The 26,891-nt window shown below is 42.3% G+C and overlaps 1 protein-coding gene across 1 annotated transcript in view; it reads left to right on the forward strand.

The window, feature by feature from the left end:
- The window catches only part of LOC126162594 (uncharacterized), a 176,820-nt gene extending 151,179 nt beyond the window's left edge, over positions 1–25,641 (forward strand). Inside the window, exon 6 of the mRNA XM_049919197.1 lies at positions 24,944–25,641. Within this exon, the coding sequence (XP_049775154.1) occupies positions 24,944–25,177 (234 nt within the window). The 3' untranslated portion in view covers positions 25,178–25,641. The remainder of the gene's footprint in view (positions 1–24,943) is intronic.
- Positions 25,642–26,891: the final 1,250 nt, after the last annotated feature.

Here is a 26,891-nt window from a genome sequence, read left to right on the forward strand (position 1 = left end):
AACTGGGATGCCTAATTTCCATTGTCACTCGTTGTTTCCATTCTGTTTTCCGAACACTTGCCTACAGCCACATGCACATGCACATTTCGAAAATCATCTTGCGATGGGTGGTGGAGAATTTCGTGTACCACTGTCACTGGTCTTATATTCAGTACATTCGTATTTTGTTCATTAAACGACAACGCGAAACTGTTACGAACACCTTTCGGAAGTAAAGAAAGATTGCATCAGCCTGGATGTTGGTATCGACTGCCTCCTAAATCTAGTGGACGAACAGAGAGAACTAGGTTTACATGATAGTTGTTCGCAGATACGAGGTCTGCTCAAAAAATTCCAGAACATTCGTAAATTCACGCCAATGGCGTGTTGGAGCGAAATGCGGTTGACATACCTGCACACTTCTGTCTTAGTGTGTAACTGCCGTAAGTTTCATTGTTGTACGCCTGTTCGTTACTGTTCGGTGCTGTATTGAGTGCTACGTTGTGTCGCACAGTTCGCAAATTTCGAGATGGCAGAGCTAGAGAAGCAACGCGTCTCCATTACATTTTGCGTGAAACTCAAGAAAACCTTCACAGAGACACACGAAATGATGCGGGAAGCCGCACTCGGCGCTGCGAATGGTTCGCACAGATTAAAAGTGGCCGCACCGAAGTTAAAAATAACCCTCGTTCAGGACACCCTTCGACGTCTACCGACGAGGCTCATGTCAGGAACGTCACGAAATTGTGCGTGCCAATCGAAGACTGACAGTCCGAGAGATCGTAGAATAATGTAAAATTTCAGGTGGATCACGTCATGAAATGGTTCAAATGTTTCAAATGGCTTTGAGCACTATGGGACTTAACTGCTAAGGTCATCAGTCCCCTAGAACAGAACTACTTGAACCTAACTAACCTAAGGACATCACACACATCCATGCCAGCAGCAGGATTCGAACCTGCGACCGTAGCGGTCAAGCGGCTCCAGACTGTAGCGCCTAGAACCGCTCGGCCACTCTGGCCGGCTCACGTCATGAAATCCTGACACATGGAATGCATCGTGTTGCCTCCGAGTTCGTCCCACGTATCATGAGTAAAGACCAAAAAGACCTTCCCCTCGCAATCTGTGACGAGCTCTTGGATCGCCAAATGAAAACGAGATGTTCCTTAAGAGAATCATAACTGGTAATGAGACGTGGGTCTACGGTTACGATGTCGATACCGAAGTTCAATGTTGGGTCGGGAAAGGTTCTCCAAGACCAAAGAAAGCTCGTCAGGTCAGGTCAAATCTCAAAGCCATGCTGATAGTTTCCGTTGACTTTGAAGGATTAGTTCAGCATGAATTCGTGCCATAGGGACAAACTGGTAATTGAGGTACTATCGGGACATGTTTCGACGCCTGCCGGAAAATGTCAGACGGAAACGGTCTGAAATGTGGCTAGAAAATTCATGGCTCTAGCATCACGACAACGCTCCCGCACATTCGTAGCTGTTGGTATGTGACTACTGCACAGAAAACGAAACTGCCTCATCCTCCATACTCTCCAGACCTGGCCCTGCGGACTTTTTTTTTACATCAAAAGATGAAAACCCCGTTGAAAGGACGAAGATTTGCAACGATAGAGGAGATAACAGAAAATTCGCAGACGGCGCTTCGCGCGTTCCAACAAGAAACTTACGAAGACTGCTTCCGGAAGTGGAAACGGCGTTGGGGACGGTGCATCAATTTGGTGGAGAGTATTTTGAAGTATACCATGCACAACAATTAAAAGGTGAGCGTATAAAAATTTTGCGGACGAAGTTTCGGAATTTTTTGAACAGACCTCGTGTAATGGCAATCTCTCAGCCAACCAGTTGCACGTCAAACGTTTATTCACAACCTTTACCTAGGTAAAAATAGCATATATTAGAACCAATTTATGGAAATCATAGGGGCAGCGAAAAGGAACACCAAAAATCATATGCAGTGGAAATATAAAATAAACTAACGTGTTATATATTGCGTGAAAAGAGAAACGAAGTATAAGGCTTTTTTTAAGGCTTAGACAACAGTAAAATGATCTATATACATGCTATGGCATAGTCATAAGTAACCCGGTTTTAAATTGTAAGACATTTCCAGGGGCAGATGTGGACTCTGACCACAATCTGTTTGTTATGAACTGTAGATTAAAACTGAAGAAACTGCAAAAAGGTGGGAATTTAAGGAGATGGGACCTGGATAAACTGACTAAACCAGAGGTTGTACAGAGATTCAGGGAGAGCATAAGGGAACAATTGACAAGAATGGGGGAAAGAAATACAGTAGAAGAAGAATGGGTAGCTTCCAGGGATGAAGCAGTGAAGGTAGCAGAGGATCAAGTAGGTAAAAAGACGAGAGCTAGTAGAAATCCTTGAGTAACAGAAGAAATATTGAATTTAATTGATGAGAAAATATAAAAATGCAGTAAATGAAGCAGGCAAAAAGGAATACAAACGTCTCAAAAATGAGATCGACAGGAAGTGCAAAATGGCTAAGCAGGGACGGCTAGAGGACAAATGTAAGGATGTAAAGGCTTATCTCACTAGGAGTAAGACAGATACTGCCTACAGGAAAATTAAAGAGACCTTTGGAGAAAAGAGAGCCGCTTGTGTGAATATGAAGAGCTCAGATCGAAACCCAGTTCTAAGCAAAGAAGGGAAAGCAGAAAGGTTCAAAAACGGTTCAAATGGCTCTGAGCACTATGGGACTTAACATCTATGGTCATCTGTCCCCTAGAACTTAGAACTACTTAAACCTAACTAACCTAAGGACAGCACACAACACCCAGCCATCACGAGGCAGAGAAAATCCCTGACCCTGCCGGGAATCGAACCCGGGAACCCGGGCGTGGGAAGCGAGAACGCTACCGCACGACCACGAGATGCGGGCAAGCAGAAAGGTGGAAGGAGTCTATAGAGGATCTATACAAGGGCGATGTACTTGAGGACAATATTATGGAAATGGAAGAGGATGTAGATGAAGATTAAATGGGAGATACGATACTGCGTGAAGAGTTTGACAGAGCACTGAAAGACCTGAGTAGAAACAAGGCCCCGGGAATAGACAACATTCCATTAGAGCTACTGACAGCCTTGGAAGAGCCACTCCTGACAAAACTCTACCATCTGGTGAGCAAGATGTATGAGACGGGCGAAATACCCTCAGACTTCAAGAAGAATATAATAATTCCAATCCCAAAGAAAGCACGTGTTGACAGATGTGAAAATTACCGAACTATCAGTTTAATAAGTCACGGCTGCAAAATACTAACACGATTATTTACAGACGAATGGAAACCTAGTAGAAGCCGACCTTGGAGAAGATCAGTTTGGATTCCGTACAAACATTGTAATACGTGAGGCAATACTGATCCTACGTCTCATCTTAGAAGCTAGATTAAGTAAAGGCAAACCTACGCTTCTAGCACTTGTAGACTTAGAGAAAGCTTTTGACAATGTTAACTGGAATACTCTCTTTCAAATGGGAGTGAGACAGGGTTGTAGCCTCTCCGCGATGTTATTCAATCTGTATATTGAGCAAGCAGTAAAGGAAACAAAAGAAAAATTCGCAGTAGGTATTAAAATCCATGGAGAAGAAATAAAAACTTTGAGGTTCGCCGATGACATTGTAATTCTGTTATAGACAGTAAAGGACTTGGAAGAACAGTTGAGCGGAATGGATAGTGTCTTGAAAGGAGGATATAAGATGGACATCAACAAAAGCAAAACGAGGATAATGGAATGTAGTCGAAATAAGTCTGGTGATGCTGAGGGAATTAGATTAGGAAATGAGACACTTAAAGTGCTAAAGGAGTTTTACTATTTGGGAAGCAAAATAACTGATGATGGTCGATGTAGAGAGGATATAAAATGTAGACTGGCAATGGCAAGGAAAGCGTTTCTGAAGAAGAGGAATTTGATAACATCGAGTGTAGATTTAAGTGTCAGGAAGTCGTTTCTGAAAGTATTTGTATGGAGTGTAGCCATGTATGGAAGTGAAACGTGGACGATAAATAGTTTGGACAAGAAGAGAATAGAAGCTTTCGAAACGTGGTGCTACAGAAGAATGCTGAAGATTAGATGGGTAGATCACATAACTAATGAGGAGGTATTGAACAGAATTGGGGAGAAGAGGAGTTTGTGGCACAACTTGACAAGAAGAAGGGATCGGTTGGTAGGACATGTTCTGAGGCATCAAGGGATCACCAATTTAGCATTGGAGGGCAGCGTGGAGGGTAAAAATCGTAGAGGGAGATCAAGAGATGAATACACCAAGCAAATTTAGAAGGATGTAGGTTGCAGTAGATACTGGGAGATGGAGAAGCTTGCACAGGATAGAGTAGCATGGAGAGCTGCATCAAAGCAGTCTCAGGACTGAAGACCAGAGCAACAACAAAGTTATAAGGCTTACACAACAGTAAAGACGATCAGCATTTTGTGAGTATATGGATCATTTTACTGTTGACGAAGTCTTATGGACTGATATAAATGCAATGGCATAGCGATAAAGCTTAGTCAACAGTAAAAATGATCAGCATTTATATGGATCATTTTACTGTTGAATAAGCCTTATGACCTCTTTTCCCTTTTCAGACAATATGTAACACGTGAGTTAATTTTATATGTCTACTGCATATAATTTTTTATGTTTCTTTTTGCTGCGTATCTGATCTCCCTACACTGGTTGTCACATATCTTAGGTGTTATTATTTTTCATGAGGAAAACTGGTTTATATCTGCCCAAATCTTGGTAAAGGTTTGAATACATTTTTTAGTGCAACTGGTTGGCTCTATGATTCCCACTCTATCCATAAGTCTATTGTTGCTGACTGCTGCCATGTTCAAGATTTTACAGTTGTTTGTAGCATCTACGTTCGTTTCTGCAGGGGAAGATGTCGGTCTCTATAAACATGGTAACACACGAGCGTGAAAGGTATCACAAAATGTTGCAACAGACTAATGTCAGTGATATAAGTCTAGATAGTTGCGTGCATCATTAAGTAAATTATTGTTGAATATAAGAATGATCTCCATATTTTGCCAGCCACTTGGAAACGCTTCTTTCCTTCAGCGAACGCTATATATTGCAGCTAGAAGAGGAGTGGGTTCTCTAACATACTTATGCAGAGTCATTTTTAATACGCAGATATTCTCCTGTCTTGGGAACAGCACCACTGCAGGAATGATGATAGATGGTACACGCTACAGTACACCAGTGTATGAACACAACAGATTTTATGCTTCAGTTTAAACGTACAAAATCTATCCGATTAACAATGTTATTCTCATAACAGTTATCAAAAAATCAGACAAAAATACAATTTTAGTTTACTGCACGTAAACCACTTCATGGAGAAATACTTGAAATGTTAGCAATACGTTACCATTGCGTGAAGAACGATGAAAAGTTTCTTGGAAAACTAGAAGTCGATATCATTACGAATTATTTCAGTCATGCAAAAAAAAAAAAAAATATATATATATACTCCTGGAAATTGAAATAATAACACCGTGAATTCATTGTCCCAGGAAGGGGAAACTTTATTGACACATTCCTGGGGTCAGATACATCACATGATCACACTGACAGAACCACAGGCACATAGACACAGGCAACAGAGCATGCACAATGTCGGCACTAGTACAGTGTATATCCACCTTTCGCAGCAATGCAGGCTGCTATTCTCCCATGGAGACGATCGTAGAGATGCTGGATGTAGTCCTGTGGAACGGCTTGCCATGCCATTTCCACCTGGCGCCTCAGTTGGACCAGCGTTCGTGCTGGACGTGCAGACCGCGTGAGACGACGCTTCATCCAGTCCCAAACATGCTCAATGGGGGACAGATCCGGAGATCTTGCTGGCCAGGGTAGTTGACTTACACCTTCTAGAGCACCTCTCGCAGTGTCCGGAGCAAGTATGGTGGGTCTGACACACCGGTGTCAATGTGTTCTTTTTTCCATTTCCAGGAGTGTATATATATATATATATATATATATATATATATATATATATATATATATATATATATATATATATATCGACATTATCTTATACGGGGAAACCACATCTCCATGTGTTTGCACTACGAGTACAGTTTAGATACAACTCATGTATAATGGATCGATAACTATGATTCGAAATGTATAGCATCGTTAGGATCAGTCAGTAGATAGTAGGTTTGATTTCGCAAAGTACAAGAATCTCATTCGGTTCTATGTCCGAAAAGGTTTGGGAAGTAGTGGCAATCTGTTTCTCTGTACTTAGATAGAGCAATACTGTGTTGTATATGTAATCCAATAAGACTGAACATTTCTTCTTTATACGAGAAGCGTTATCCAGAGCATACATGCGGACGTGCATTGTCCTGTTGGAACAGCAAGTTCCCTTGCCGGTCTAGGAATGGTAGAACGATGGGTTCGATGACGGTTTGGATGTACCGTGCACTATTCAGTGTCCCCTCGACGATCACCAGTGGTGTACGGCCAGTGTAGGAGATCGCTCCCCACACCATGATGCCGGATGTTGGCCCTGTGTGCCTCGGTGGTATGCAGTCCTGATTGTGGCGCTCACCTGCACGGCGCCAAACACGCATACGACCATCATTGGCACCAAGGCAGAAGCGACTCTCATCGCTGAAGACGACACGTCTCCATTCGTCCCTCCATTCACGAATGTCGCGACACCACTGGAGGCGGGCTGCACGATGTTGGGGCGTGAGCGGAAGACGGCCTAACGGTGTGCGGGACCGTAGCCCAGCTTCATGGAGACGGTTGCGAATGGTCCTCGCCGATACCCCAGGAGCAACAGTGTCCCTAATTTGCTGGGAAGTGGCGGTGCGGTCCCCTACGGCACTGCGTAGGATCCTACGGTCTTGGCGTGCATCCGTGCGTCGCTGCGGTCCGGTCCCAAGTCGACGGGCACGTGCACCTTCCGCCGACCACTGGCGACAACATCGATGTACTGTGGAGACCTCACGCCCCACGTGTTGAGCAATTCGGCGGTACGTCCACCCGGCCTCCCGCATGCCCACTATACGCCCTCGCTCAAAGTCCGTCAACTGCACATACGGTTCACGTCCACGCTGTCGCGGCATGCTACCAGTGTATGAACACTGCGATGGAGCTCCGTATGCCACGGCAAACTGGCTGACACTGACGGCGGCGGTGCACAAATGCTGCGCAGCTAGCGCCATTCGACGGCCAACACCGCAGTTCCTGGTGTGTCCGCTGTGTCGTGCGTGTGATCATTGCTTGTACAGCCCTCTCGCAGTGTCCGGAGCAAGTATGGTGGGTCTGACACACCGGTGTCAATGTGTTCTTTTTTCCATTTCCAGGAGTGTATATATATATATATATATATATATATATATATATATATATATATATATATCGACATTATCTGATACGGGGAAACCACATCACCATGTGTTTGCACTACGAGTACAGTTTAGATACAACACATGTATAATGGATCGATAACTATGATTCGAAATGTATAGCATCGTTAGAATCAGTCAGTAGATAGTAGGTTTGATTTCGCAAAGTACAAGAATCTCATTCGGTTTTATGTCCGAAAAGGTTTGGGAAGTAGTGGCAATCTGTTTCTCTGTACTTAGATAGAGCAATACTGTGTTGTATATGTAATCCAATAAGACTGAACATTTCTTCTTTATACGAGAAGCGTTATCCAGAGCATAAATGGCATGTTTCCTAACGACATTTAGTCGTTACGGTTATTAAATGCCTGTTCTCTATGAAAAGTGATCAAAATTAAAGGGCGAGCTTTCAGTTGATGGATTGGCGTAATCGTTAGATCAAGAAATGATAGTTCCAGTAAAGCAGAGATAAAAAAGTGGAAGTGCCTGAGGAATCGATTACCTCGAAACAGCACGAAGTATAACTTGGGAGTATGACCTTGCCAGATCAGATGCCAACATGTTAGTTCTTATGGATCTCACGAAAGCACTTATGTATCAGATTTAACTTGCACTCTCGTCACTTATGACTGATAAAATCAGTCATATTAGACACACTTTAGTATTTAACTATAAGCTAAAACTTTGGTGATACAGAGGTCCCTTTAACACATTCTGTCAACGGTGACAAGTAGGTTATCTGTTAAACTATGTAGCCGTGAGAAGTATTATTGGGTCACTTCATATCGTACGTGACGAAGAAACATTGAATTAGTTAATCACAAGGTGGTTTTGTACACAAGCGAAATACATTACTCAAACTACAAGGGGCATTCAAAAAGAAACGAGCCGGAGGCATAATTATGTTAGAAGCAATGGCCCTGGCCGTTGAGACACTTGTCCCATTGTAACACAAGGTGGTGAATGGCTGTTTCATAAAGTTCCCGGGGCTACGATGTGAACCAATTCCGCACGTACAGCTGGACGTCGTCGTCCCAGGTGAATCGTTTGCCCCTCAGAGCCTTTTTCAGGGGACCAAAAATCGCGTAATCCCAGGGAGACACGTCCGGACTGTATGGAGGGTGGCCCGAGAACATCCCATTTGAATTTCTGCAGGAGTGCCGCGACTGTGTTAGCCTTATGACGCTTTGCATTAACCTCACACGAGTGAGATTGCCTGGTCGTTTTGATTTGATCGCTTGGCAAAGGGTGGGCATTCACTACTGCAGCAAGTGAATCAGGAGGAGGCCATCTTGGTCAAAGAAGAACGTCGGCATAACTTTTCCTGCACTTGTATGGATGGCCTTGGCTTTTTTTGGTGGTTGTGACCCTGGATGCTTCCACTGGATACTTTGTCGTTTTGATTCTGGTTCCAAGTGACACCATGGCTCATCTCCAGCCACCAATCGTGCCAGGACTGCATTCCCTTCCCGAGCATAGCGCTGCAGATAATCAAGACAGTGGGCCATTCGATGTGCTTCCTGCTGTGGTTTGAAGACTGTGGAGCACCCATTGGGCACACACTTTGGGCATGTGCAGCCGTTCTTTCATGTTGGTGTGAACACTTCAGACGCTCAATCCGAGCACTGCTGCTATGGCTTTCACTGTCACTCGGCGGTCCTGGGTAATGAGTGCATCCACCAGCTGGACGATGTCATCGGTAATGCAGTGCGCTGCTCCAGACCGTGCATCATCGGCTAAAGGCACCCGTCCTTCCCTGAAGCGCTTGTGCCACGCCTTGATCCTTGCAAGGGACACGCAGTGTTCGATGTCCACTTGTGACATTCGTCGATGAATGTCCATTCCTCCTACTCCTTCCGCTGTCAGAAAACGGACAACACCTCTTTGCTCGTCTTTTGACGACTCTATATCACTGTTTGCAATGCGACTGGCAGCGTTGGACGCCTCTGTGCCTCTGTTCGTTGTAGTATGTAACTAAATCAGATAAAACACTTTCAATTTGCCATCAAGTTAGGTGATAACGAAACCAAGCCCACATAGCAGAGAAAATCTGTTTTCAGAAAGTAAACAAAATTTCAAGCTTTCTAATGCGTTTCTTTGGCTTTTCAAACCCCAAACTTGAGATAACTCTCTGAGTGTTTTACCAGGTCTCTCCAAGCTCTCTACCGCAAACTTCAGGAAAACGCCAATAAAAGTGTAATACCATTAATACGATTCTTCAGAGGCACAAAAAAGCTACAAATTATTTCCATAGGCGTTGATGATGATGTTTGGTTTAACTGCGCGGTCTTCAGCGCCCGTACGAAGTCCAAATTTTTATACAGTCCCATTTTTTTCACAGTCCTATCTAGACATTATCACGAATGATGCTGATGAAGATGAAATGATGAGGACAATACAAACACCCAGTCACTGGCCAGTCGCCAGGCCGGGAACCGAACCCTGGACACCGTGATCCAGAGGCAGCAACGCTAGCCACTAGACCACGAGCTGCGGACTGTTCCATAGGCGAAATCTTGCTTAACCTGACAGAAATAACTGACGGCCAAATTAACAACTTATGACCGTCCGTAACTGTCGCTTATCTTGCTTCATGAGACATTACCTAGATTTATAGGCCATATACTTGCAGCTAACATCCATCGAGAAAGCTACACGTATCTCGTAATTCTTCATATTGATATATTTAACTAAGTGAATCAAAGTATAAAATCACGGAAAGAAACATTGGAAGTATATACTTAGTCTCCAGAAGACTTCGTTTCCTGATAGTACTACGTCAGCGAAGGTTCACTACGTATTCGGAAGGTTCTCAGCAACACAAACAGATGTTGCCAAATCGGTATGGACAGTAGAGCAATAAAAATTGGGTTTTTCTCAGTCGGATGTTAGAGCGGTGAACGTAGAATCCTTCATCGCCATCAGTGAAAAACAAGCGTTGGAAAGCCCCAACCATCTCGGTCACAGTGAATCATCACGCGATCAGCCAAGGAACAACTAAATACGTCAATCACGTAACGAAAAAGTTCGAGGAAATTCCTACGAGCAGCACCGTTGAATCATCACCGCAATATTTTAGCCATCTTTTTGACGAAATGGAAATCCCAGAGATGGGGCAACCGATTCTCAGTATTCTGATACGACATCGTATAAAAACCTTGACGATGCCTATACGGTGTGTGCCGATATGTTGTCAGTTTAGTACGATGACCATAACGAATTTCTTAGATCTTTTTATTTTAAGCTTTAAGGAGACCTGCAGTGAACATTTATCGATTGCAATTACAAATCTGATTCGTTTTATATGTAACGATGTTACAATCTGAAAAACTGACACTGACAATGAAAAAGAACTGTACATACTTTCACAACACACCGAGCGATGTGGCGCAATTGTTAGCACAGTGGATTCCCGATTGGGAGGAGCGGAGTCAAAATTTCCGTACGCTCATTCTTGTTTATGCTCCCGTGATTTCCTTAACTCGATTAAAGCGAATTATGGGACGTTCTTTCAAAAAAGGTGGTTTCTTATGACCTCGCCGTGGACTTGACGTTAAACACCAATCTTTCTTCCTTTCGGTACATAAACGAGTTCCATAACAATTCTTATCATAGCAGCGGGAGAAACTTCTCAGCATCTACCAATGAGGCAAATTTTCCACTTGCTTTACATACAATTTTGGAGATACGAGCATTGTAAATGCAGACTACTCTCCCAGAAAGCAGAAGTGTTACGTATAAGCAAATCTTAATGTAGCTTGTTCTAATGGACAAGTCTTTGAAGTCATTTACACAAAGTGTAACAAAAATGATGTATACTGACGAACACTTCAATATGTTTTTAGAAATAGCATAATTTATTCTACATCATTTCTTTCGTTGTTTGTCTTTCATATGATACGAGAATCCGCTATTGTACAGCTTACTTAGAGAGGCTGGTGAATGTAGTTGTGCTCTTTATTAATACTGAAGTCATATTTAAAACAGTCATTAAATATTTAAGTTTTATTACGATCTGCACCAACAAAATAGAAAATTCATGTACTGAAGGCTACGTCCTATAGGCAAGAATGTGGTATCAACACGATAGGTGTACGGCACATTTTTCGGTGATGGCTAGAAATAGGTTGCAGAGACAATTGCCATATCGTTGGATTGGACGCAGACGACATGTGTCGTGGCCGGCTCGTTCGCCAGACTTGAGGTCTCTGGATTTTTTCTTGTGGGGATTCGTAAAAGACATTGTTAATAAGACGTTTCAACTACACCTGAAGATATGCGTGAGAGAATTGTCAGATCATGTGCTTCGACAAGTGGCGAAATGATAACGAATACCACTCCATCCATGACAAGAAGACTGCAGCACTGTATTGATTCCAATGCTCATCACTTCGAACACCTTCTGTAAATGGACGTTCATGCCTCCTTTGTGACCTTCGTTGACCTTCAAAACCCTTACTGTCACTGTTAGTCCTGCCTCGGGCATGGATGTGTGTTATGTCCTTAGGTTAGTTAGGTTTAAGTAGTTCTAAGTTCTAGGAGACTGATGATCACAGATGTTAAGTCCCATAGTGCTCAGAGCCATTTGAACCATTTGTCACTGTTAGTGACTCACCCAGTATATTCGACAGCCTTTCCCTGAAGTAAATGTAAATCGCTTGAAAACTGGAATTGACTTTTTTTCTTTTTTTTTTTTTTTGACAGGAAGAAGTCTAGGGTGTGAAGTACCGACTACGAAGAAATCATAAAAAGATGGAGGTCACGCTCCGATTGAGGATGTATGGACAAGGAAATTTCCCATGTCATTTTCTGTGGAACCATCCCGAATTTTGTCTTAAACGATGTAGGAAAACAGGGCAGATACTGTGGAAGGCCTCTTGGAAAAGTAGACAGTTTTGAATATCTTGGTGCAATACTAAGTAGTGACGGGAGAATAGAACAAGAGGTGATAAATAGAACTAAGAAAGCAGTCTGTTGTCAGGTGAATAGCACTATATTGGGGAGGAAAGAGATAAGTATGAGAGCTAAAATGCAAATTTACAATGCAAATAATGGCACTAATTACATCGTATGATATGGAGAGTTTGGCACTACAAGAGAAACACCTAAGTAGGATCATATTAGACGTGAAGGAATACGAGAAGAGACTGGACAATAGAAGTAATGAGTGTAGTGTTTGAGGCGTGCCAGGAAGTTTCAAATGAAAAGTTATTCCTTTTGATTAAGCCTTTGTTGTATAGCACTTACTGGATGCTAGCAAAGTTTCGCTGTAATAGTGTAAATGAATACAGATTGTGTAAACATGTGAGGAGTGATGTACCAACTGGCCATCAAAATGGAAGCAGACAGATGGACACTAACGAAAAAAGCCGCCCATACAGTCACAAGCCAGCACCCAGCATTATGCCAGAAATAGTGACGTAACTTCCAGAAAACCATCTGAAGATGAAGCTGAAAAGGTTCGAAAATCGGTTCATGGAATAATAAATAACTATTCAAAAAAGTGATTGATTGCAGTTTTATGTATTTACATTATTCCCTTTTGTAAGAAGTTCAGTTAGTCTCGCAAGTAAACGCGGTATTGCCCTTATGCTTTTGAGTTGCTGGATTAGAATTCCAGGCTGTTCTTCCCCATTATTTGTTGATGATCTCAAACTGTACAACTCTCTCATGCACGTGGTGTAACGCCACAAAATTATTGTTGTGAGAAAACAATTTATAAGTATAGAAATTTGACATTTCAATCCGTTTTTCTACAAATTCTTCGAATTTTACACCCATTGTTATCACGACATGAAACGATTATTAAAAAGGTTGTAAATGTCTCCCCATTCTCATCTTATTCTTCTTTATCATTTCCTGGCCTTTACACCTCAAAATCAGCAAAAGAGAGATTGCTATAAAAATTCCTGCAATGGCATGAAAAATTTCACTTGCAAATGCTGCCCACGTTGCTGGCCTGAAAACCTATGTATAGAGGCATCAGCTGCATAGAGGACCACATTTGTATGTGGTACACCCAGTCTTTGCATCCTTGGTCACTGCCTACGTACCAAAGGATGTTGCCACAGCGATCAGTTAGTTTGCCTGAACACACGTTTCCCAATTTATGTTATGGAGTTAGTTGCAATTGAGAGTTTCAAAGCTGTCGTTCAAGCGTAGCTCGTCCGTCACTTTCGACCAAACAGCGTCAGCGATAGTTATAGAACGGATACTGAAATCAGTAGTCAAGAACAACCTTGTTCCCTTCTTATTGCAGTGATTCATTTAATCTGTACTGAATGACGAATGCCGCCCTCTAATTTAATCAGCTTCATCCCGCACGTACAGGGAATTCAAAGAGAGATTCATTGACTAATCACCGAGCGAGGTGGCAGTGGTTAGCACACTGGACTAGCATTCGGGAGGACGACGGCTCAAACCGGCGTGCAGCCATCCTGATTTAGGTTTTCCGTGATTTTCCTAAATTGCTTCAGGCAAATGCCCGGATGGTTCCTTTGACTGGGCACGGCCGACTTCCCTAGCCCGATGGGACTGATGGTCCCGCTGTTTGGTCCCCTCTCCCAAATCAACCAATTATCAACCAACCTTTGACAATCATGCGGCAGCGGGTAGAGCAAGCAAGGAAAAATCATTATTCTTTCATCTTTCCTTTGTTCCTACGCATCCGCTGTTATAATGGTACTAATATTCTTAAAATTACGGAATACGTTACAATAGTCAAAGTTTTTTGTATCTCCTACATGGTGTATGCTCCCCCACGGTTTGTCTTATGTAACTGAAACTGCAGTGATAACGTTCAAGTTCCATCAGAGACATCATAATTTCTACTCGTTCTTCAAGCAACTTTGGTACACAGTAACAGAAACGGGATACGTTCTCAGAAGCATCCACGTCCTTCCATTTAAAAAATTACCCTGACGTGCTTGAAGTGTCCTGCTGCTTGTCCTACATTTCTGTTCAGAATGAATAGAAACCAGAAAAAGAGATGGAACATTAGAGTTTAACGTCGTAAAGATAAGGAGTTTATTAGCGACTGAGCACAAAGACTGAACAATGGCAAGGAAGAAAATAAGTCGTTTCCTTTTCGAAGGAATCATTTCAGCAGTTGTCTTAAGCGGTTTAGGGACAGCACACAGAAACCTAAATGAGGCTGTGTAGTAGGGTTTCTGAAACCTGCTCATAACCGAATGCGTAACTGAGGAACTTATTATATTAAGATAGTCTTGACAATCTGTTGTGAAGAGTGGTTGGTTTCATACCGATACAAAAGAGACGCTGTAGCGCGAAACGCCACGACGAATCGCAGAAAGTACTGGTGTACGTCGTCTTTATAGCAACAGGAAATCGGAAGGACATCATTTCGTACTACTTGCTGTCGAATATTTCTCACGCTTTCCATCACAGATAAAACAATAATTCACAAATGTGATGTATGTATACGAGTATCTCTAATACCCTGTGAGATCAAAAGTATCCTGACACCTGGCTGAAAATGACTTAAAAGTTCGTGGCGCCCTCCATCGGTAATGCTGGAATTCAATATGGTGTTGGCCCACACTTAGCCTTGACGACAGCTTCCACTCTCGCAGGCATACGTTCAATCAGGTGCTGGAAGGTTTCTTGGGGAATGGCAGCCCAATCTTCACGGAGTGCTGCACTGAGGAGAGGTATCGATGTCGGTCGGTGAAGCCTGGCACGAAGTCGGCGTTCCAAAACATCCCAGAAGTGTTCTGTGGGATTCAGGTCAGGACTCTGTGCGGGTCAGTCCATTACAGGGACGTTATTGAAGTGTAACCACTAAGCCACAGGCCGTACATTTTGAACAGGTGCTCGATCGTGTTGAAAGATGCAATCGCCATCCCCGAATTGCGCTTCAAAAGTGTGAAGCAAGAAGGTACTTAAAACATCAATGCACGCCTGTGCTGTAATAGTGCCACGCAAAACAACAAGGGGTGCAAGCCCCCTTCATGAAAAACACACCGTAAAACTACCGCCTCCGAATTTTACTGTTGGCACTACACACGCTGGCAGATGACGTCCACCGGGCATTCGCCATACTCACACCCTGCCATCGGAACGCCACATTGTGTACCGTGATTCGCCACTCCACACAACGTGTTTCCACTGTTCAATCGTCCAATGTTTACGCTCCTTACACCAAGCGAGGCGTCGTTTGGCATTTACCGGTGTGATGTGTGGCTTATGAGCAGCCGCTCGACCATGAAATAATCCAAGATTTCTCACCTCCCGCCTAACTGTCATAGTACTTGCACTGGATCCTGAGGCAGTGTGCAATTTCTTTGTGATGGTCTGGATAGATGTCCACCTATTACACATTATGACCCTCTTCTCTGTCAGTCAACAGACGAGGTCGGCCTGGACGCTTTTGTGCTGTACGTGTCCCTTCACGTTTCCACTTCACTAAAACATCGGAAACAGTGGACCTAGGGATGTTTAGGAGTGTGGATATCTCGCGTACAGACGTATGACACAAGTGACACCCAATCAACTGACCACATTCGAAGTCCGTGAGTTTCGCGGAGCGCCCCATTCTGCTCTCTCACGATGTCTAATGACTACTGAGGTCGCTGATATGGAGTACCTGGGAACAGGTGGCAGCACAATGCACCCAATATGAAAAACGTATGTTTTTGGGGATGTCCGGATACTTTTGATCACATAGTGTATGTTATTTATGGGGGTATATCAGCCCCATACTTCAGTAAACTTGTCTGTAGTAAAGCAGACCAGGCGCCTGTTCTTTATTTTTTTTTTTTTTTTCAGAGAAGACCCTCGATTTTGGTACAAACAGTGTGTGACGCTTATTGTACACTAACTGATCAAAAGATCCACATACCTCTATGCACTGCGGAATTGATCACTAGATGTCACAAGAGGGGGATCAGCTAGTATAAAAGGAGGCGCACAGTATTATATTCTCAGCAGAGAAACTGATCGAGCAAGAGAGCTGAGTGACATCTAACATGAACTAGTCATTTGATGTCGTCTAGCAAATTCATCTGGAAAATTTCGTCTTCTTCATCTTCTTCAATTCCTTTATGTCTTCAAGCGTCGAGGTTGCTTTGCTCCATCCATTTCTTCCACTCCACTCCGTTCTCGCACATTCTCTTCATTTCCACGATTGTTTTTCGAAGCCATTGTCCCAGTTTCTCGACCCTGGCCTGCCGTGTGATGTGGGATCTCCCTCGTCCAGCTCCTCCCTGCACACGCATTTCAAATACTTATATGTATTTCTTCTTATGTTTATTTCCTCTTCATGCTTTTTCTTTCCTTTCCCATTCTCTTAACATGCTCAACTGACGCTCCTCAACCACCACACTCATTGATTTCTTCTGTTCACTCTCTTTCCGCATTCTTCCATTTCTAATTTGATCTCATCTAATTTTTCCTCTTGCTGTCCTTATAAACTTCATTTCTGTGGCAGTAATCCACGAAGATGTTTCTCTTCTAGTGCCAAACCCTCCATACCATATGCCGTAATTGGTGGCATTATTGCACTGTAAATTTGCATTTTAGTTTTCATACCTATTTCTTTCCCACTATTTTGTTATTCGTCTTATAGTATGATAAGATTGCTTTCTCGGTTCTGTTTAGCACCTCTTGTTTTCTTCTTCTATCACTATTTAGTCTCGTGCCTAGATATTCAAAATTGCCTACTTTTCCAAGCGGTTTTCCATTACAGAGCGTATATAGTCGTTCTTCATACCAGTACTGTTTTGAAACCCACATTACTTTGTTTTTATCTGCATTCTCTATCATTCCCTTTCTCTTCAGTTCTACATACCATTCTATTAGGCCTGCTGATGTCTTCCTAATGAGTCGTCAATCAATATCATACCATCTGCATAGAGTTATGTTTGTAGATACACTGGTCGTAGTTCCTACTTTCCAAGCTTCTTTGTGTAGGATCGCCTCTTGCATGTTTTTCTTACTTCACCCAGAAAAATGTCAGAGTAAGGAACTAGGGCTATCGTCTTGCTTGATTCTTTCTCCACTGAGAATTCTCCTCATTTTTCACGATTAATACGAACCTCGCTCACTGGTTGTTCATATACACTTTTCACGTCAATCGTGAATTTCATTGGTATCCTCGCTGCTACCAGTGCTCACACTGCCTTGGAGAATAAGCTGTACACAATGTGCTTTCAGAGTATTTTCAACAAACCTAATTGCAATATCTAAATATTCATTATCAGTCTAATTATTTATTTTACTTAAATTTGTTTTACGTTTTACATTCATTTTTTTTCTTTTTTTGGTGTATCTTTTCACATACGTCTATTTTGTTAACTGAAAATAATAAGTAACTCTTTATTATCATACAAAATCCTTATCATAATGACAGTCTGTAAGTAACTGCTTGAAACATAACGTTTTCTTATGGCATGCACATAAATTGAACGAATTTTCTTCACATAATATACACGACGGAGAGCAGAATATGAAACAACATTCAGCAGATTTCGAATTGTCGTGGGTGGTCCTCTAAATATCATGATATGTGTCACGCATATTTCAGTATATTGGCAAGCCTTGGCGAAAAGAATTGCTGATGTACTACTGACTGCAGCTTAGTTATATTGTTTCTTAAGTGGAGGTTGACATCAAAATCACTCAACAGAGCTAGATCTGAAAATCTTTACGCGAAGTTGTTCCAACATCGAAAGCCGTAGACATCTCATGACTGCACCTTTGCCGCCGATCCTTTTGGGATCATTAGATGAACAAGTTTCTTGTCCTCAGGTACTATGCTCTATACGGTTCTTTCACGCTGACACTCCTAAGAATCTGACAATGATGCACGTCTTTCTCCTTTACTGGGAACGAGAACATCTTTCAAATATCTTTTACCCGATCAGACGTTTGTTTACCAGGTTTCGATGCTGTCACAAGGACATTCGGGGCTTCCAAAAAGATTCTCGGTCCAAATTCACCATCAGTACAGACGTGGTACGTACATGGCTTTCGATGTTGGAAGAACTTTGTCAGAAGATTTTCAGTGCTCGTTCTGTTGAATGTTTTGGTGTCAGTCTCCACCTGAGAAACAATACGATTAAGCTGCAGTCTCTAGTACAGAATCAATTCTTTTCGCCAAGGCTAACCAATGTGCTGAAATATGCGTGATACAAATCAGTATATTTAGAGGCTCACTCATCAAAATCTGAAATCCTGTTGAATTTTGTTTTATATTGTGCTGTCTGCCGCATCTATTATGTGAACAAATTTCGTACATATTATGCGCATGGCATAAGAAAACGTTATGTTTTAAGTATGTATTTACAGATTACCGTTATTGTCCTGATTTTGTATCATAATAATGAATTGCTTATTATTTTCAACTAACGAAATAGACGTGTGTGAAGCGGCAAAAACAATTAAAACATAAAACAAATTTAAGTAAAATAAATAACTAAACTGATAATGAATGTTTAGATATTTTAATTAAGTATGTTGAAAATACCCTGACAGTACACTATGTACACCTTATTTTCAAAAATGGTGTTGCTGAAATCAGCTTTATAATATAAGGATTCATGTAACTTGAAAACTTCTTTAATTTTTAAATAATGGAGGGGGTATTTCGTAAAATTTCAAATTATTACACAATTCGTTTACACAGTTTTCAAGAACATTAATTACATATCAATTTTTATATGAGAAACATTTTATATACATATTCGTTTCGTAGATATACCCTCCAAACCTAAATGCCAAATTATGTTTTGGGGTGACTTTTACAGCTTAAAAATGAAATTGAGCTCCAACAAAATAATACGTTTTGAATTATTTTGCCTCATGTACAGACACGCCAAGATTCATCGGTTATTGACACTTGAGAATATTCTTTTGTTAGTACTTTTCATGGTTTTCCAGAGGCTGGTTGTGTAGTTCTCTCTTGCTCTGTCCTCAACCAGGCTTCCAAATTCCTCCCAAGATTTGCTTTTAGATTCCTTCGCCACTCGTTTTATTGTATTCCTTCTTTCATGCTTCATCCCGTCTTCTCCCACAAGACGTGCTATGTAATTTTTCCGGGCTTCCTTCTTATACTTCACCACCCAATTCACTTCCTCATTCCTCTAACTTGCCCTTTTCTTGCTTGAATCTGTTGCTACATTCCCACATACGTCTTCTGATGACTGTAGTAATACTGGTTTCAGCCTAATCTACTTTTCACTCAGATTTCTATTAAACACCCGCCACCATCTTTTCGGGTTATCTGTCCACGTTGACTACCACGCTTCCATTTGCAATTCTTTCGTCCTGACCCTTTCTACCACTGAATTCTCCTGTTAATACTTGGTGTCCTCTGGTTACCTCTCTATCCGCAGTCCGTTGTAAATGTCCATAGAATTCTTCTTTATCTAGCATATTGGTATCCTCAGTTGGTGCATTCACTTAAAAGTAAGGCACTTCCATGTCTAACTCCAAATTAACAGCCGTTATTCTTGAAATGGCGGGATACAATCAACACACTTCCATTTCAAGCTGCTCACTAGTAATTGTACGTGCTCCCTCTTTTGCTTGTTTGACCCTTCCAAACCCAGAGTACCTTAAAATGTACTCCTCCATCAGTCTTCTCATTCCACTATCTTTCCTCTTCACATCACATAGTACATGAACATCTAATTTATGGTTCTTCATTTCCTGAATAAATTCTAACCCTTTACCAAGAATCGTCTTAATACACCATTTTCCAAATCTCGTCTTCCATTTTCACGCTAGTTGTCGTCGTACAGATCTGTTCAGTCTGAGCATTATTTCTCTGAATCAATTTTACCTCCATATGGGTGATTAGCCCATGTAGAATGGCGTGTTGGGTGCCTTTCTCATGGTCCAATTGGCCATCATACCTTAGGTAGTCGGGGTTTGACTAAGGCATTTCCTCCTTCCCATTCAGATATTGTTTTCCCACCAATTCTCACGTGGTTTATTGCAGTGGTTTTCCACAAGGCGATGGGGTCACCATGCCCCTACGTCACAGTAAGGTATCACCCCTTTTAAAGCTGCTCTTTTCGACTCTTGCTGCTGCAACTGTGAAATGGAAACGCGAAGGAGCAACGATAGCTAAACCAAGACCAGGCAGACAGCATGTACTGACATACAGATACCGTCGACTATTGCGGAGAATTATTGTGAAAAGTCACATAAAATCAGAGGAAGGAATCATTCGTGAGTTTCAAAGTGCTACTATGAACCCAGATAACACATGACTGTGTATACAGAGTTAAAAAGAATGGGGTAAAATGGCCGAGCAGCTCGTTATAAGTCATACAATTCTGTATTCTGTGCTAAGTAAGTCGTGAGGTGGTATAAAGAACGGCGGCACCGGACGGTGGACGACTGGAAACGAGCGATCCAGAGTGACGAATCACACTACATCCTTTGTCAATCCCATAGAAACGTCTGGGTGACGTGAACGCGTGGAGAACGTTACCTGCCATTACAAGCAGTGCCAGCAGTGAACCACGAAGGAGGTACTGTTACGGTGTAGGGGTGTTTTTTGTGATTGTGATGTGGTCACCATATGACGCTTAAGAAAACGCTAAATGCGGAAGGATATGAACGCATTTTACAGCATTGTGTTCTGCGTGAAGTAAGGGTACCCAGCAGAGTTCAAACCGTCATAAGGGCAAAGGGCAAGCACAACCCATATTAATGTCCAGTAATAAGCGTCCGCACTCTTCCAATCAGATAGTGTGTAGTCGCCACCGCTATACAGGTTGAGTCAGTAACTATTGCTACCAAGAACAACTCCGAAATATGATAGGAGCTGAAACGTTTGTGGGACACAAGGGGCCACAATATGACGTTGATTTTGTGTTACTAGGTGGGGTTGCTTCAGAGATATGAAGGTCAACTATGTTTTTTTTCTCTTTTTTTGTTTTGTTTAGTAGGATGCTATAGTTTGGTACTTATTTTCTGGTAGCGGCTATCGAGACGAATCCAGTGGTGTGTAACAGTAAGGTCTCTGAAGGTCAACGAAAGCGTAAAGCCGGCCATTGTGGCCGAGCGGTTCTAGGCGCTTCGGTCTGGAACCGCGCGACCGCTACGGTCGCAGGTTCGAATCCTGCCTCGGGCATGGATGTGTGTGATGTCCTTAGGTTAGTTATGTATAAGTAGTTCTAAGATCTAGGGGACTGATGACCTCAGCAGTCAAGTCCTTTTTTTTTTTTTTTTTTTTTTTTTTTTTTTTTTTTTTTTTTTTTTTTTTTTTTTTTTTTGAAAGCGCAAAAGGTGGCGTGAACGTCCATTTATAGGTGTGCGATGTGATGACCACTGGTATCAATGCAGTGGTGCAATTTTCCTTGGATTGAGTGGTATTCCTTATCACATCGGCACTTATCGAAGTACATGGTCTGACAATACTCTGTCGCACATCTTCAGGTGTAGTTGGAGCGTCTTTATAAACAATGTCTTTTACGAATCCCCACAATAAAAAATCCAGAGACCTCAAGTCTGGCGAACGAGCCGGCCACGACACATCTCGTCCGCGACCAATCCAACGATTTGGGAATTGTCTCTGCAACTCATTTCTAGCCAACAGGGAAAAATGTGCTGGACGCCCATCGCGTCGATACCACATTCTGTTCCTTGTTCCTAAAGGTATTTCTCCCAATAACAGACCTAATGTTTCTTAGAGGAATGTAGTGTACTTCCTATCATTATGATTACCTTCGATAGAACAGAGGCTTGTAATTCTGTCCTCCAGAATCCCACACCGTACATTCACCAGTTTTTGGTGTGCAACTTGCTCCAGCCAACATGGATTTTCTGTTGCCCAATAAAGCATGTTATACAAATTAACATTTACACGGTTCGTGAATGTAGCCTCGTCAGTAAATAAAATCAAATTAATAAATGTGTCATCTCTCTGAATCTGAAGTTGAGCACATCAGCAGAATTCAGTGCGACGCATAGAATCCGTACTAGTTAATTCTTGGTGGAAACTGATACGGTAAGAATGTTATTTATGGCGATGCAGAACACTAACAACACTACTATGTCTCATGCCAGATCCCTGGCGATTTGACTAACACAAGGATCTCGAACCACAGTAGTAAGAGTACCAATTTCCGTTACCTCGTTAGTAACTTTCCTTTACCGGATATGTTTCCGATGCGTTAAAGATCCAGTTGTTCTCAATTTCTCAGACACATATTTAAATGTACGACGTGTAGGGTGAGTACGTTGAGGATATCTTTCAGCGTATAAGTCTCTAGCTCTCACTGAATTTCGTTGGCATTCTCCGTAAATGAGAAGCATATCGACTTGTTCTTCGAAGGAATACATCATTCACATTCGCATGACTCGACGATACTAGTCTTACCGTTCTTATTGGTGTTGTATTGAGAAACCGTCATATGGTGTTTACATGTCAATGGCACATTAGATGGATATATCATATTCGGCGGATATTTACTATTTGCACGATATACGAGAGAGAATTGTCAGAGCATGTGCTTCGATAAGTTCCGCAGTGATAAGGAATATCACTCGATCGATGATAAGAAGATTGCAGCGCTGCATTGATACCGATGGTCATCACTTGGAACAACTTCTGTAAATTGACGTTCATGCCACCTTTTTGGCCTTCGTTGACCTTCAAAGACCTTACTGTTACACATCACTGGATTCGTCTCGGTAGCTGCTATCGGAAAATAAGTACCAAACTATAGCATACCATTAAAAAAAAGTTGACCTTTATACCTTTGACGCTACCCCACCTAGCAACAAAAAACTTACGTCATTTTACGGCCCCCCTTGTCCCATGCAACATTTGTCCCACAAACTTTTCAGCTACTATCATACTTTCGGAGTTTTTCTAGGTGGCAACAGTTAGTGACTCAACTTGTATGTTCTCTTCTGTAGAGCGCGTATTATTTCTCCCGCGTCCATACACACACTGTTCAAATGGCTCTGAGCACTATGGGACTTAACATCTTAGGTCAACGATCCCCTAGAACTTAGAACTACTTAAACCTAACTAACCTAAGGACATCACACACATCCATGCCCGAGGCAGGATTCGAACCTGTGACCGTAGCAGTCCCGCGGTTCCGGACTGAAGCGCCTAGAACCGCACGGCCACCGCGGCCGGCTATACACACTCTGTACCGGAATGCTTTTATTACTGCAATCGTGATTCAGACCAAAAGAGCTGCCACTTGTGCGTGTGATATCAAAAATGGTTCAAATGGCTCTGAGCACTATGGGACTTTATATATGAGGTCATCAGTCCCCTAGAACTTAGAACTACTTAAACCTAACTAACCTAAGGACATCACACACATCCATGCCCGAGGCAGGATTCGAACCTGCAACCTTAGCGGTCTCGCGGTTCCAGACTGTAGCGCCCAGAATCGCTCGGCCACCGAGGCCGGCGCGTGTGATATCGCTGGAAGAATGAGCATGAGACATTTTCGGTAGACTTGGAAAATTTGTCGAAAAATTTGAATAAGAAAGGGACAAGTAACAAAGAAGCGTTTTTGAGTTTGGATCATGAAGGTATGAATGATGAGATGTTTGTACAATACTTCCGAAGTGCAACAACTTTGAAAATAACGGAAACTGCAATCTCTGCGACGCGAACTCGAGTGACAGGATCAACTGCTATGTAGAGCTTGATGTGACAGTGAGACATTTGTGATAGTAACAGTAAAAGCGAAAAAGTGTGAGAAGATAACGAAAATGTGAGAAAAATGTCGTTGCTGGGAGTCGAGTCCATGATTTCTTGTTTAGAAATGCGTAGAGGAGAAGCAAGCGCTAAAATAGTGCAGGAATGGAAATGGGAGGGAGAACGACTTCGTTTCTGCAATTTAAGTTGACGCATCTGGGTAATTTGTTAATTTTCTCCACTTTTATTACGCGGAACTGGTGCCCTATCTGATAGGAGACTTTTCCGCAATTCAGTCTCATCACCCTACGCCCCCTCTCCCTTGTCTTCAGAGTCCTTTGCTGCAAGTCTGTTCTTTCTAAACAGTCGCTGTCACTGTCATTTCAATATTCTCCTCTCTCAGTATCCCTTTCGTTTCTGATGATACTAAACAGGGCTTCAGATATGCTAAATTAACTAATATTATTGTTATTCTTAATGGCCTTTATTATTATTATTATTATTAATGCCAGCTATTATGATTTTTCTGTTAGATTAATGTCGTTAATCGTTCTCATAATAACTTCGCAAGTGTATGTCATTGAATCAGTAGTTCATAACGAAATGTTTTGTAATATTTTTTTGCTATGTGTTGCTCTTGGTCTGATGTAAGATACTGTCTGAAGGCTTTGAACTGATCAGATTAAGTAAACAACAAATAAATAAATAAATATTTCTTCGATATTGGATTTTCACGACACAAAAACCTGTTATTTCTGTCATCTTTGAGTGTTATGCTACGAAAACTTGGTTGTAGAACTACACAACGAAGAGTATAATTGGCATGAGCAAGCGATAATTTATGGTGAAAAGTTATATCGAAGACTACGCCATCAGACTCGGTATTAGAGGTAGTGCGCGCGTGCTGACTGGGTGCTTTTGCCGGCAGGAGGTGGACGTGGGCCGCTGTGACGGAGGCAGCGCCGGCGCCGGCGGCCCCGCGGCCTGCGAGGGGCGCTCCTTCTCGCGCTGCGTGCACAGGTCTCCGGGCGGCGCCTGCGTGTCGTCGCTGCAGGGGCCGCTGCTGCGCTGCACGCCCGCCGAACACAGGGAGCACTACTACCGGGACGCCACGGGCGCCACCAGGACCATTATCGCCGTAAACAGCTGCATCTGTGGCTAGGCCACACTGGGCGTGTGTTCCCCGATAAGGCTGAATATTTATACCCGAGTAGTTATACCTTGTAATACTTTCTCATCGCTCTCTCTATCAGGACACAAACACGCACAAGATTAATCGCATCGAAAACATAAATCGCTGTGCAATGCCGTATTTTACGAATATATAACGAACACACGCTCCTCAATATTTTTCCCCGCCATAATCTGTGAATTGTTTGCTCCTCTTAAATCTCTGCCTGACACAATCTGCTCGTTGATAGACACAATATTAGTATTTATTAGTGGCTAATCAAGAAGCTGTGATGAGTTTTCTTGAAGAATTTAGCGTCACTCCTTGAACTGTAAATAAATGGAAACAGAACCCGAATAATTTATTTTGGTGGATGGTAAATTGATATTAGTGTTTGGATGCCAGATGTTGGCATGTAATGTACGTTGTCAAACAATAAAAACATTGGAAAATGATTAATGCAACTTCTTTCTCTTCCTGAATTACTTAATACGTTACATCCCAAACACTCGTTAACTTTGGCCTCAGCGGAAATAGTTCATAAGTAATCTTACACAGTTTTTCTTTCTGAAGTATGCATTTCGCTTTTAACTACGGACTATACAAGATGGATCACCTAAAACATGCATCCCAAATATTACGGAAATGGATGTGCGGTTTTCACAGAATGTATTGGCAGTAAGGGGCTCGTATTGTTAGCCAGTCTACAGATTGTAATAACAGTTAGAAAATGTATTTTTTTTTGCAAGCATACACTTTTTTAAACGGAACAATAAATAATTTTATTAACAAACTAAAAGTGGGGTAAATTAGAATGTCAGTGTGTTCTGAAAAGTTCTCACACCGCCTCCTGTACGATACGTATGAAAGCACACACTAAATAACAACACAAGTCCATACACTAGTTGTGTGGATTCTGACCAGTAATGAAACAACTGGTGGATATTGTCCTTGTAGACAGCGTTCTTCAGCTTTCCGCACAGAAAAAAAGTCTACAGGCGTGAAATCCGGGAAACAGGCCGGTCAAGGTACATGCCCTCTGCGTCCAATACAGCGGTTTGGAAACAATTCGTCAAGACACAGTGTAGTGCTTCGAGCACTATGGGCTCGACAACAATCATGTCAGTATCATAGGTTCCGCCTAGTCTGCAGACGGGCATCCTCTAACATCCATGGAAGAAGGTCTGTTAGGAAGCTGTGATTCTTTTGCGCGTTCAGTGTTCCGTCTACGAAAAACGGGCCTATGTGCTGATGGTTCACTATCACACACCACACGTTTACGCCCCATGAACGCTGACTTTCTACCTGATAAACCCAACGGGAATTGTCAACGGATCCATAGTGCATGTTTCGACTGTTTGCCTGTCCATGATTGGTAAATATGGTTTCATCACTAAAGAAGATACATGATACATCTGGGCTGCCCTGCGTTAACGCCAATGTACAGAAGGTAATACGATTCTCATAATCGTTTCCATGCAGCTCTTGATGGAGAGAGATGTGATAGGGGTGGAACCTCTGTCGATGGAGAATGCGTAGGACCAATGCCCGACTAAAGTCACCGAACAACAACAAAGTGCATAATTTCCATACGCCATGAGCATGTCGGCTTTTTCTGCATTGGTAAATCCCATCATCTACTGACGACATACTGCTTGGACTCTCACACTAACTGGCTAGTACGTCGCAAAGCACTCTGGGAACA

Source organism: Schistocerca cancellata, chromosome 2, assembly GCF_023864275.1.
Source record: "Schistocerca cancellata isolate TAMUIC-IGC-003103 chromosome 2, iqSchCanc2.1, whole genome shotgun sequence".
Taxonomy (NCBI): Eukaryota; Metazoa; Arthropoda; class Insecta; order Orthoptera; family Acrididae; genus Schistocerca; species Schistocerca cancellata.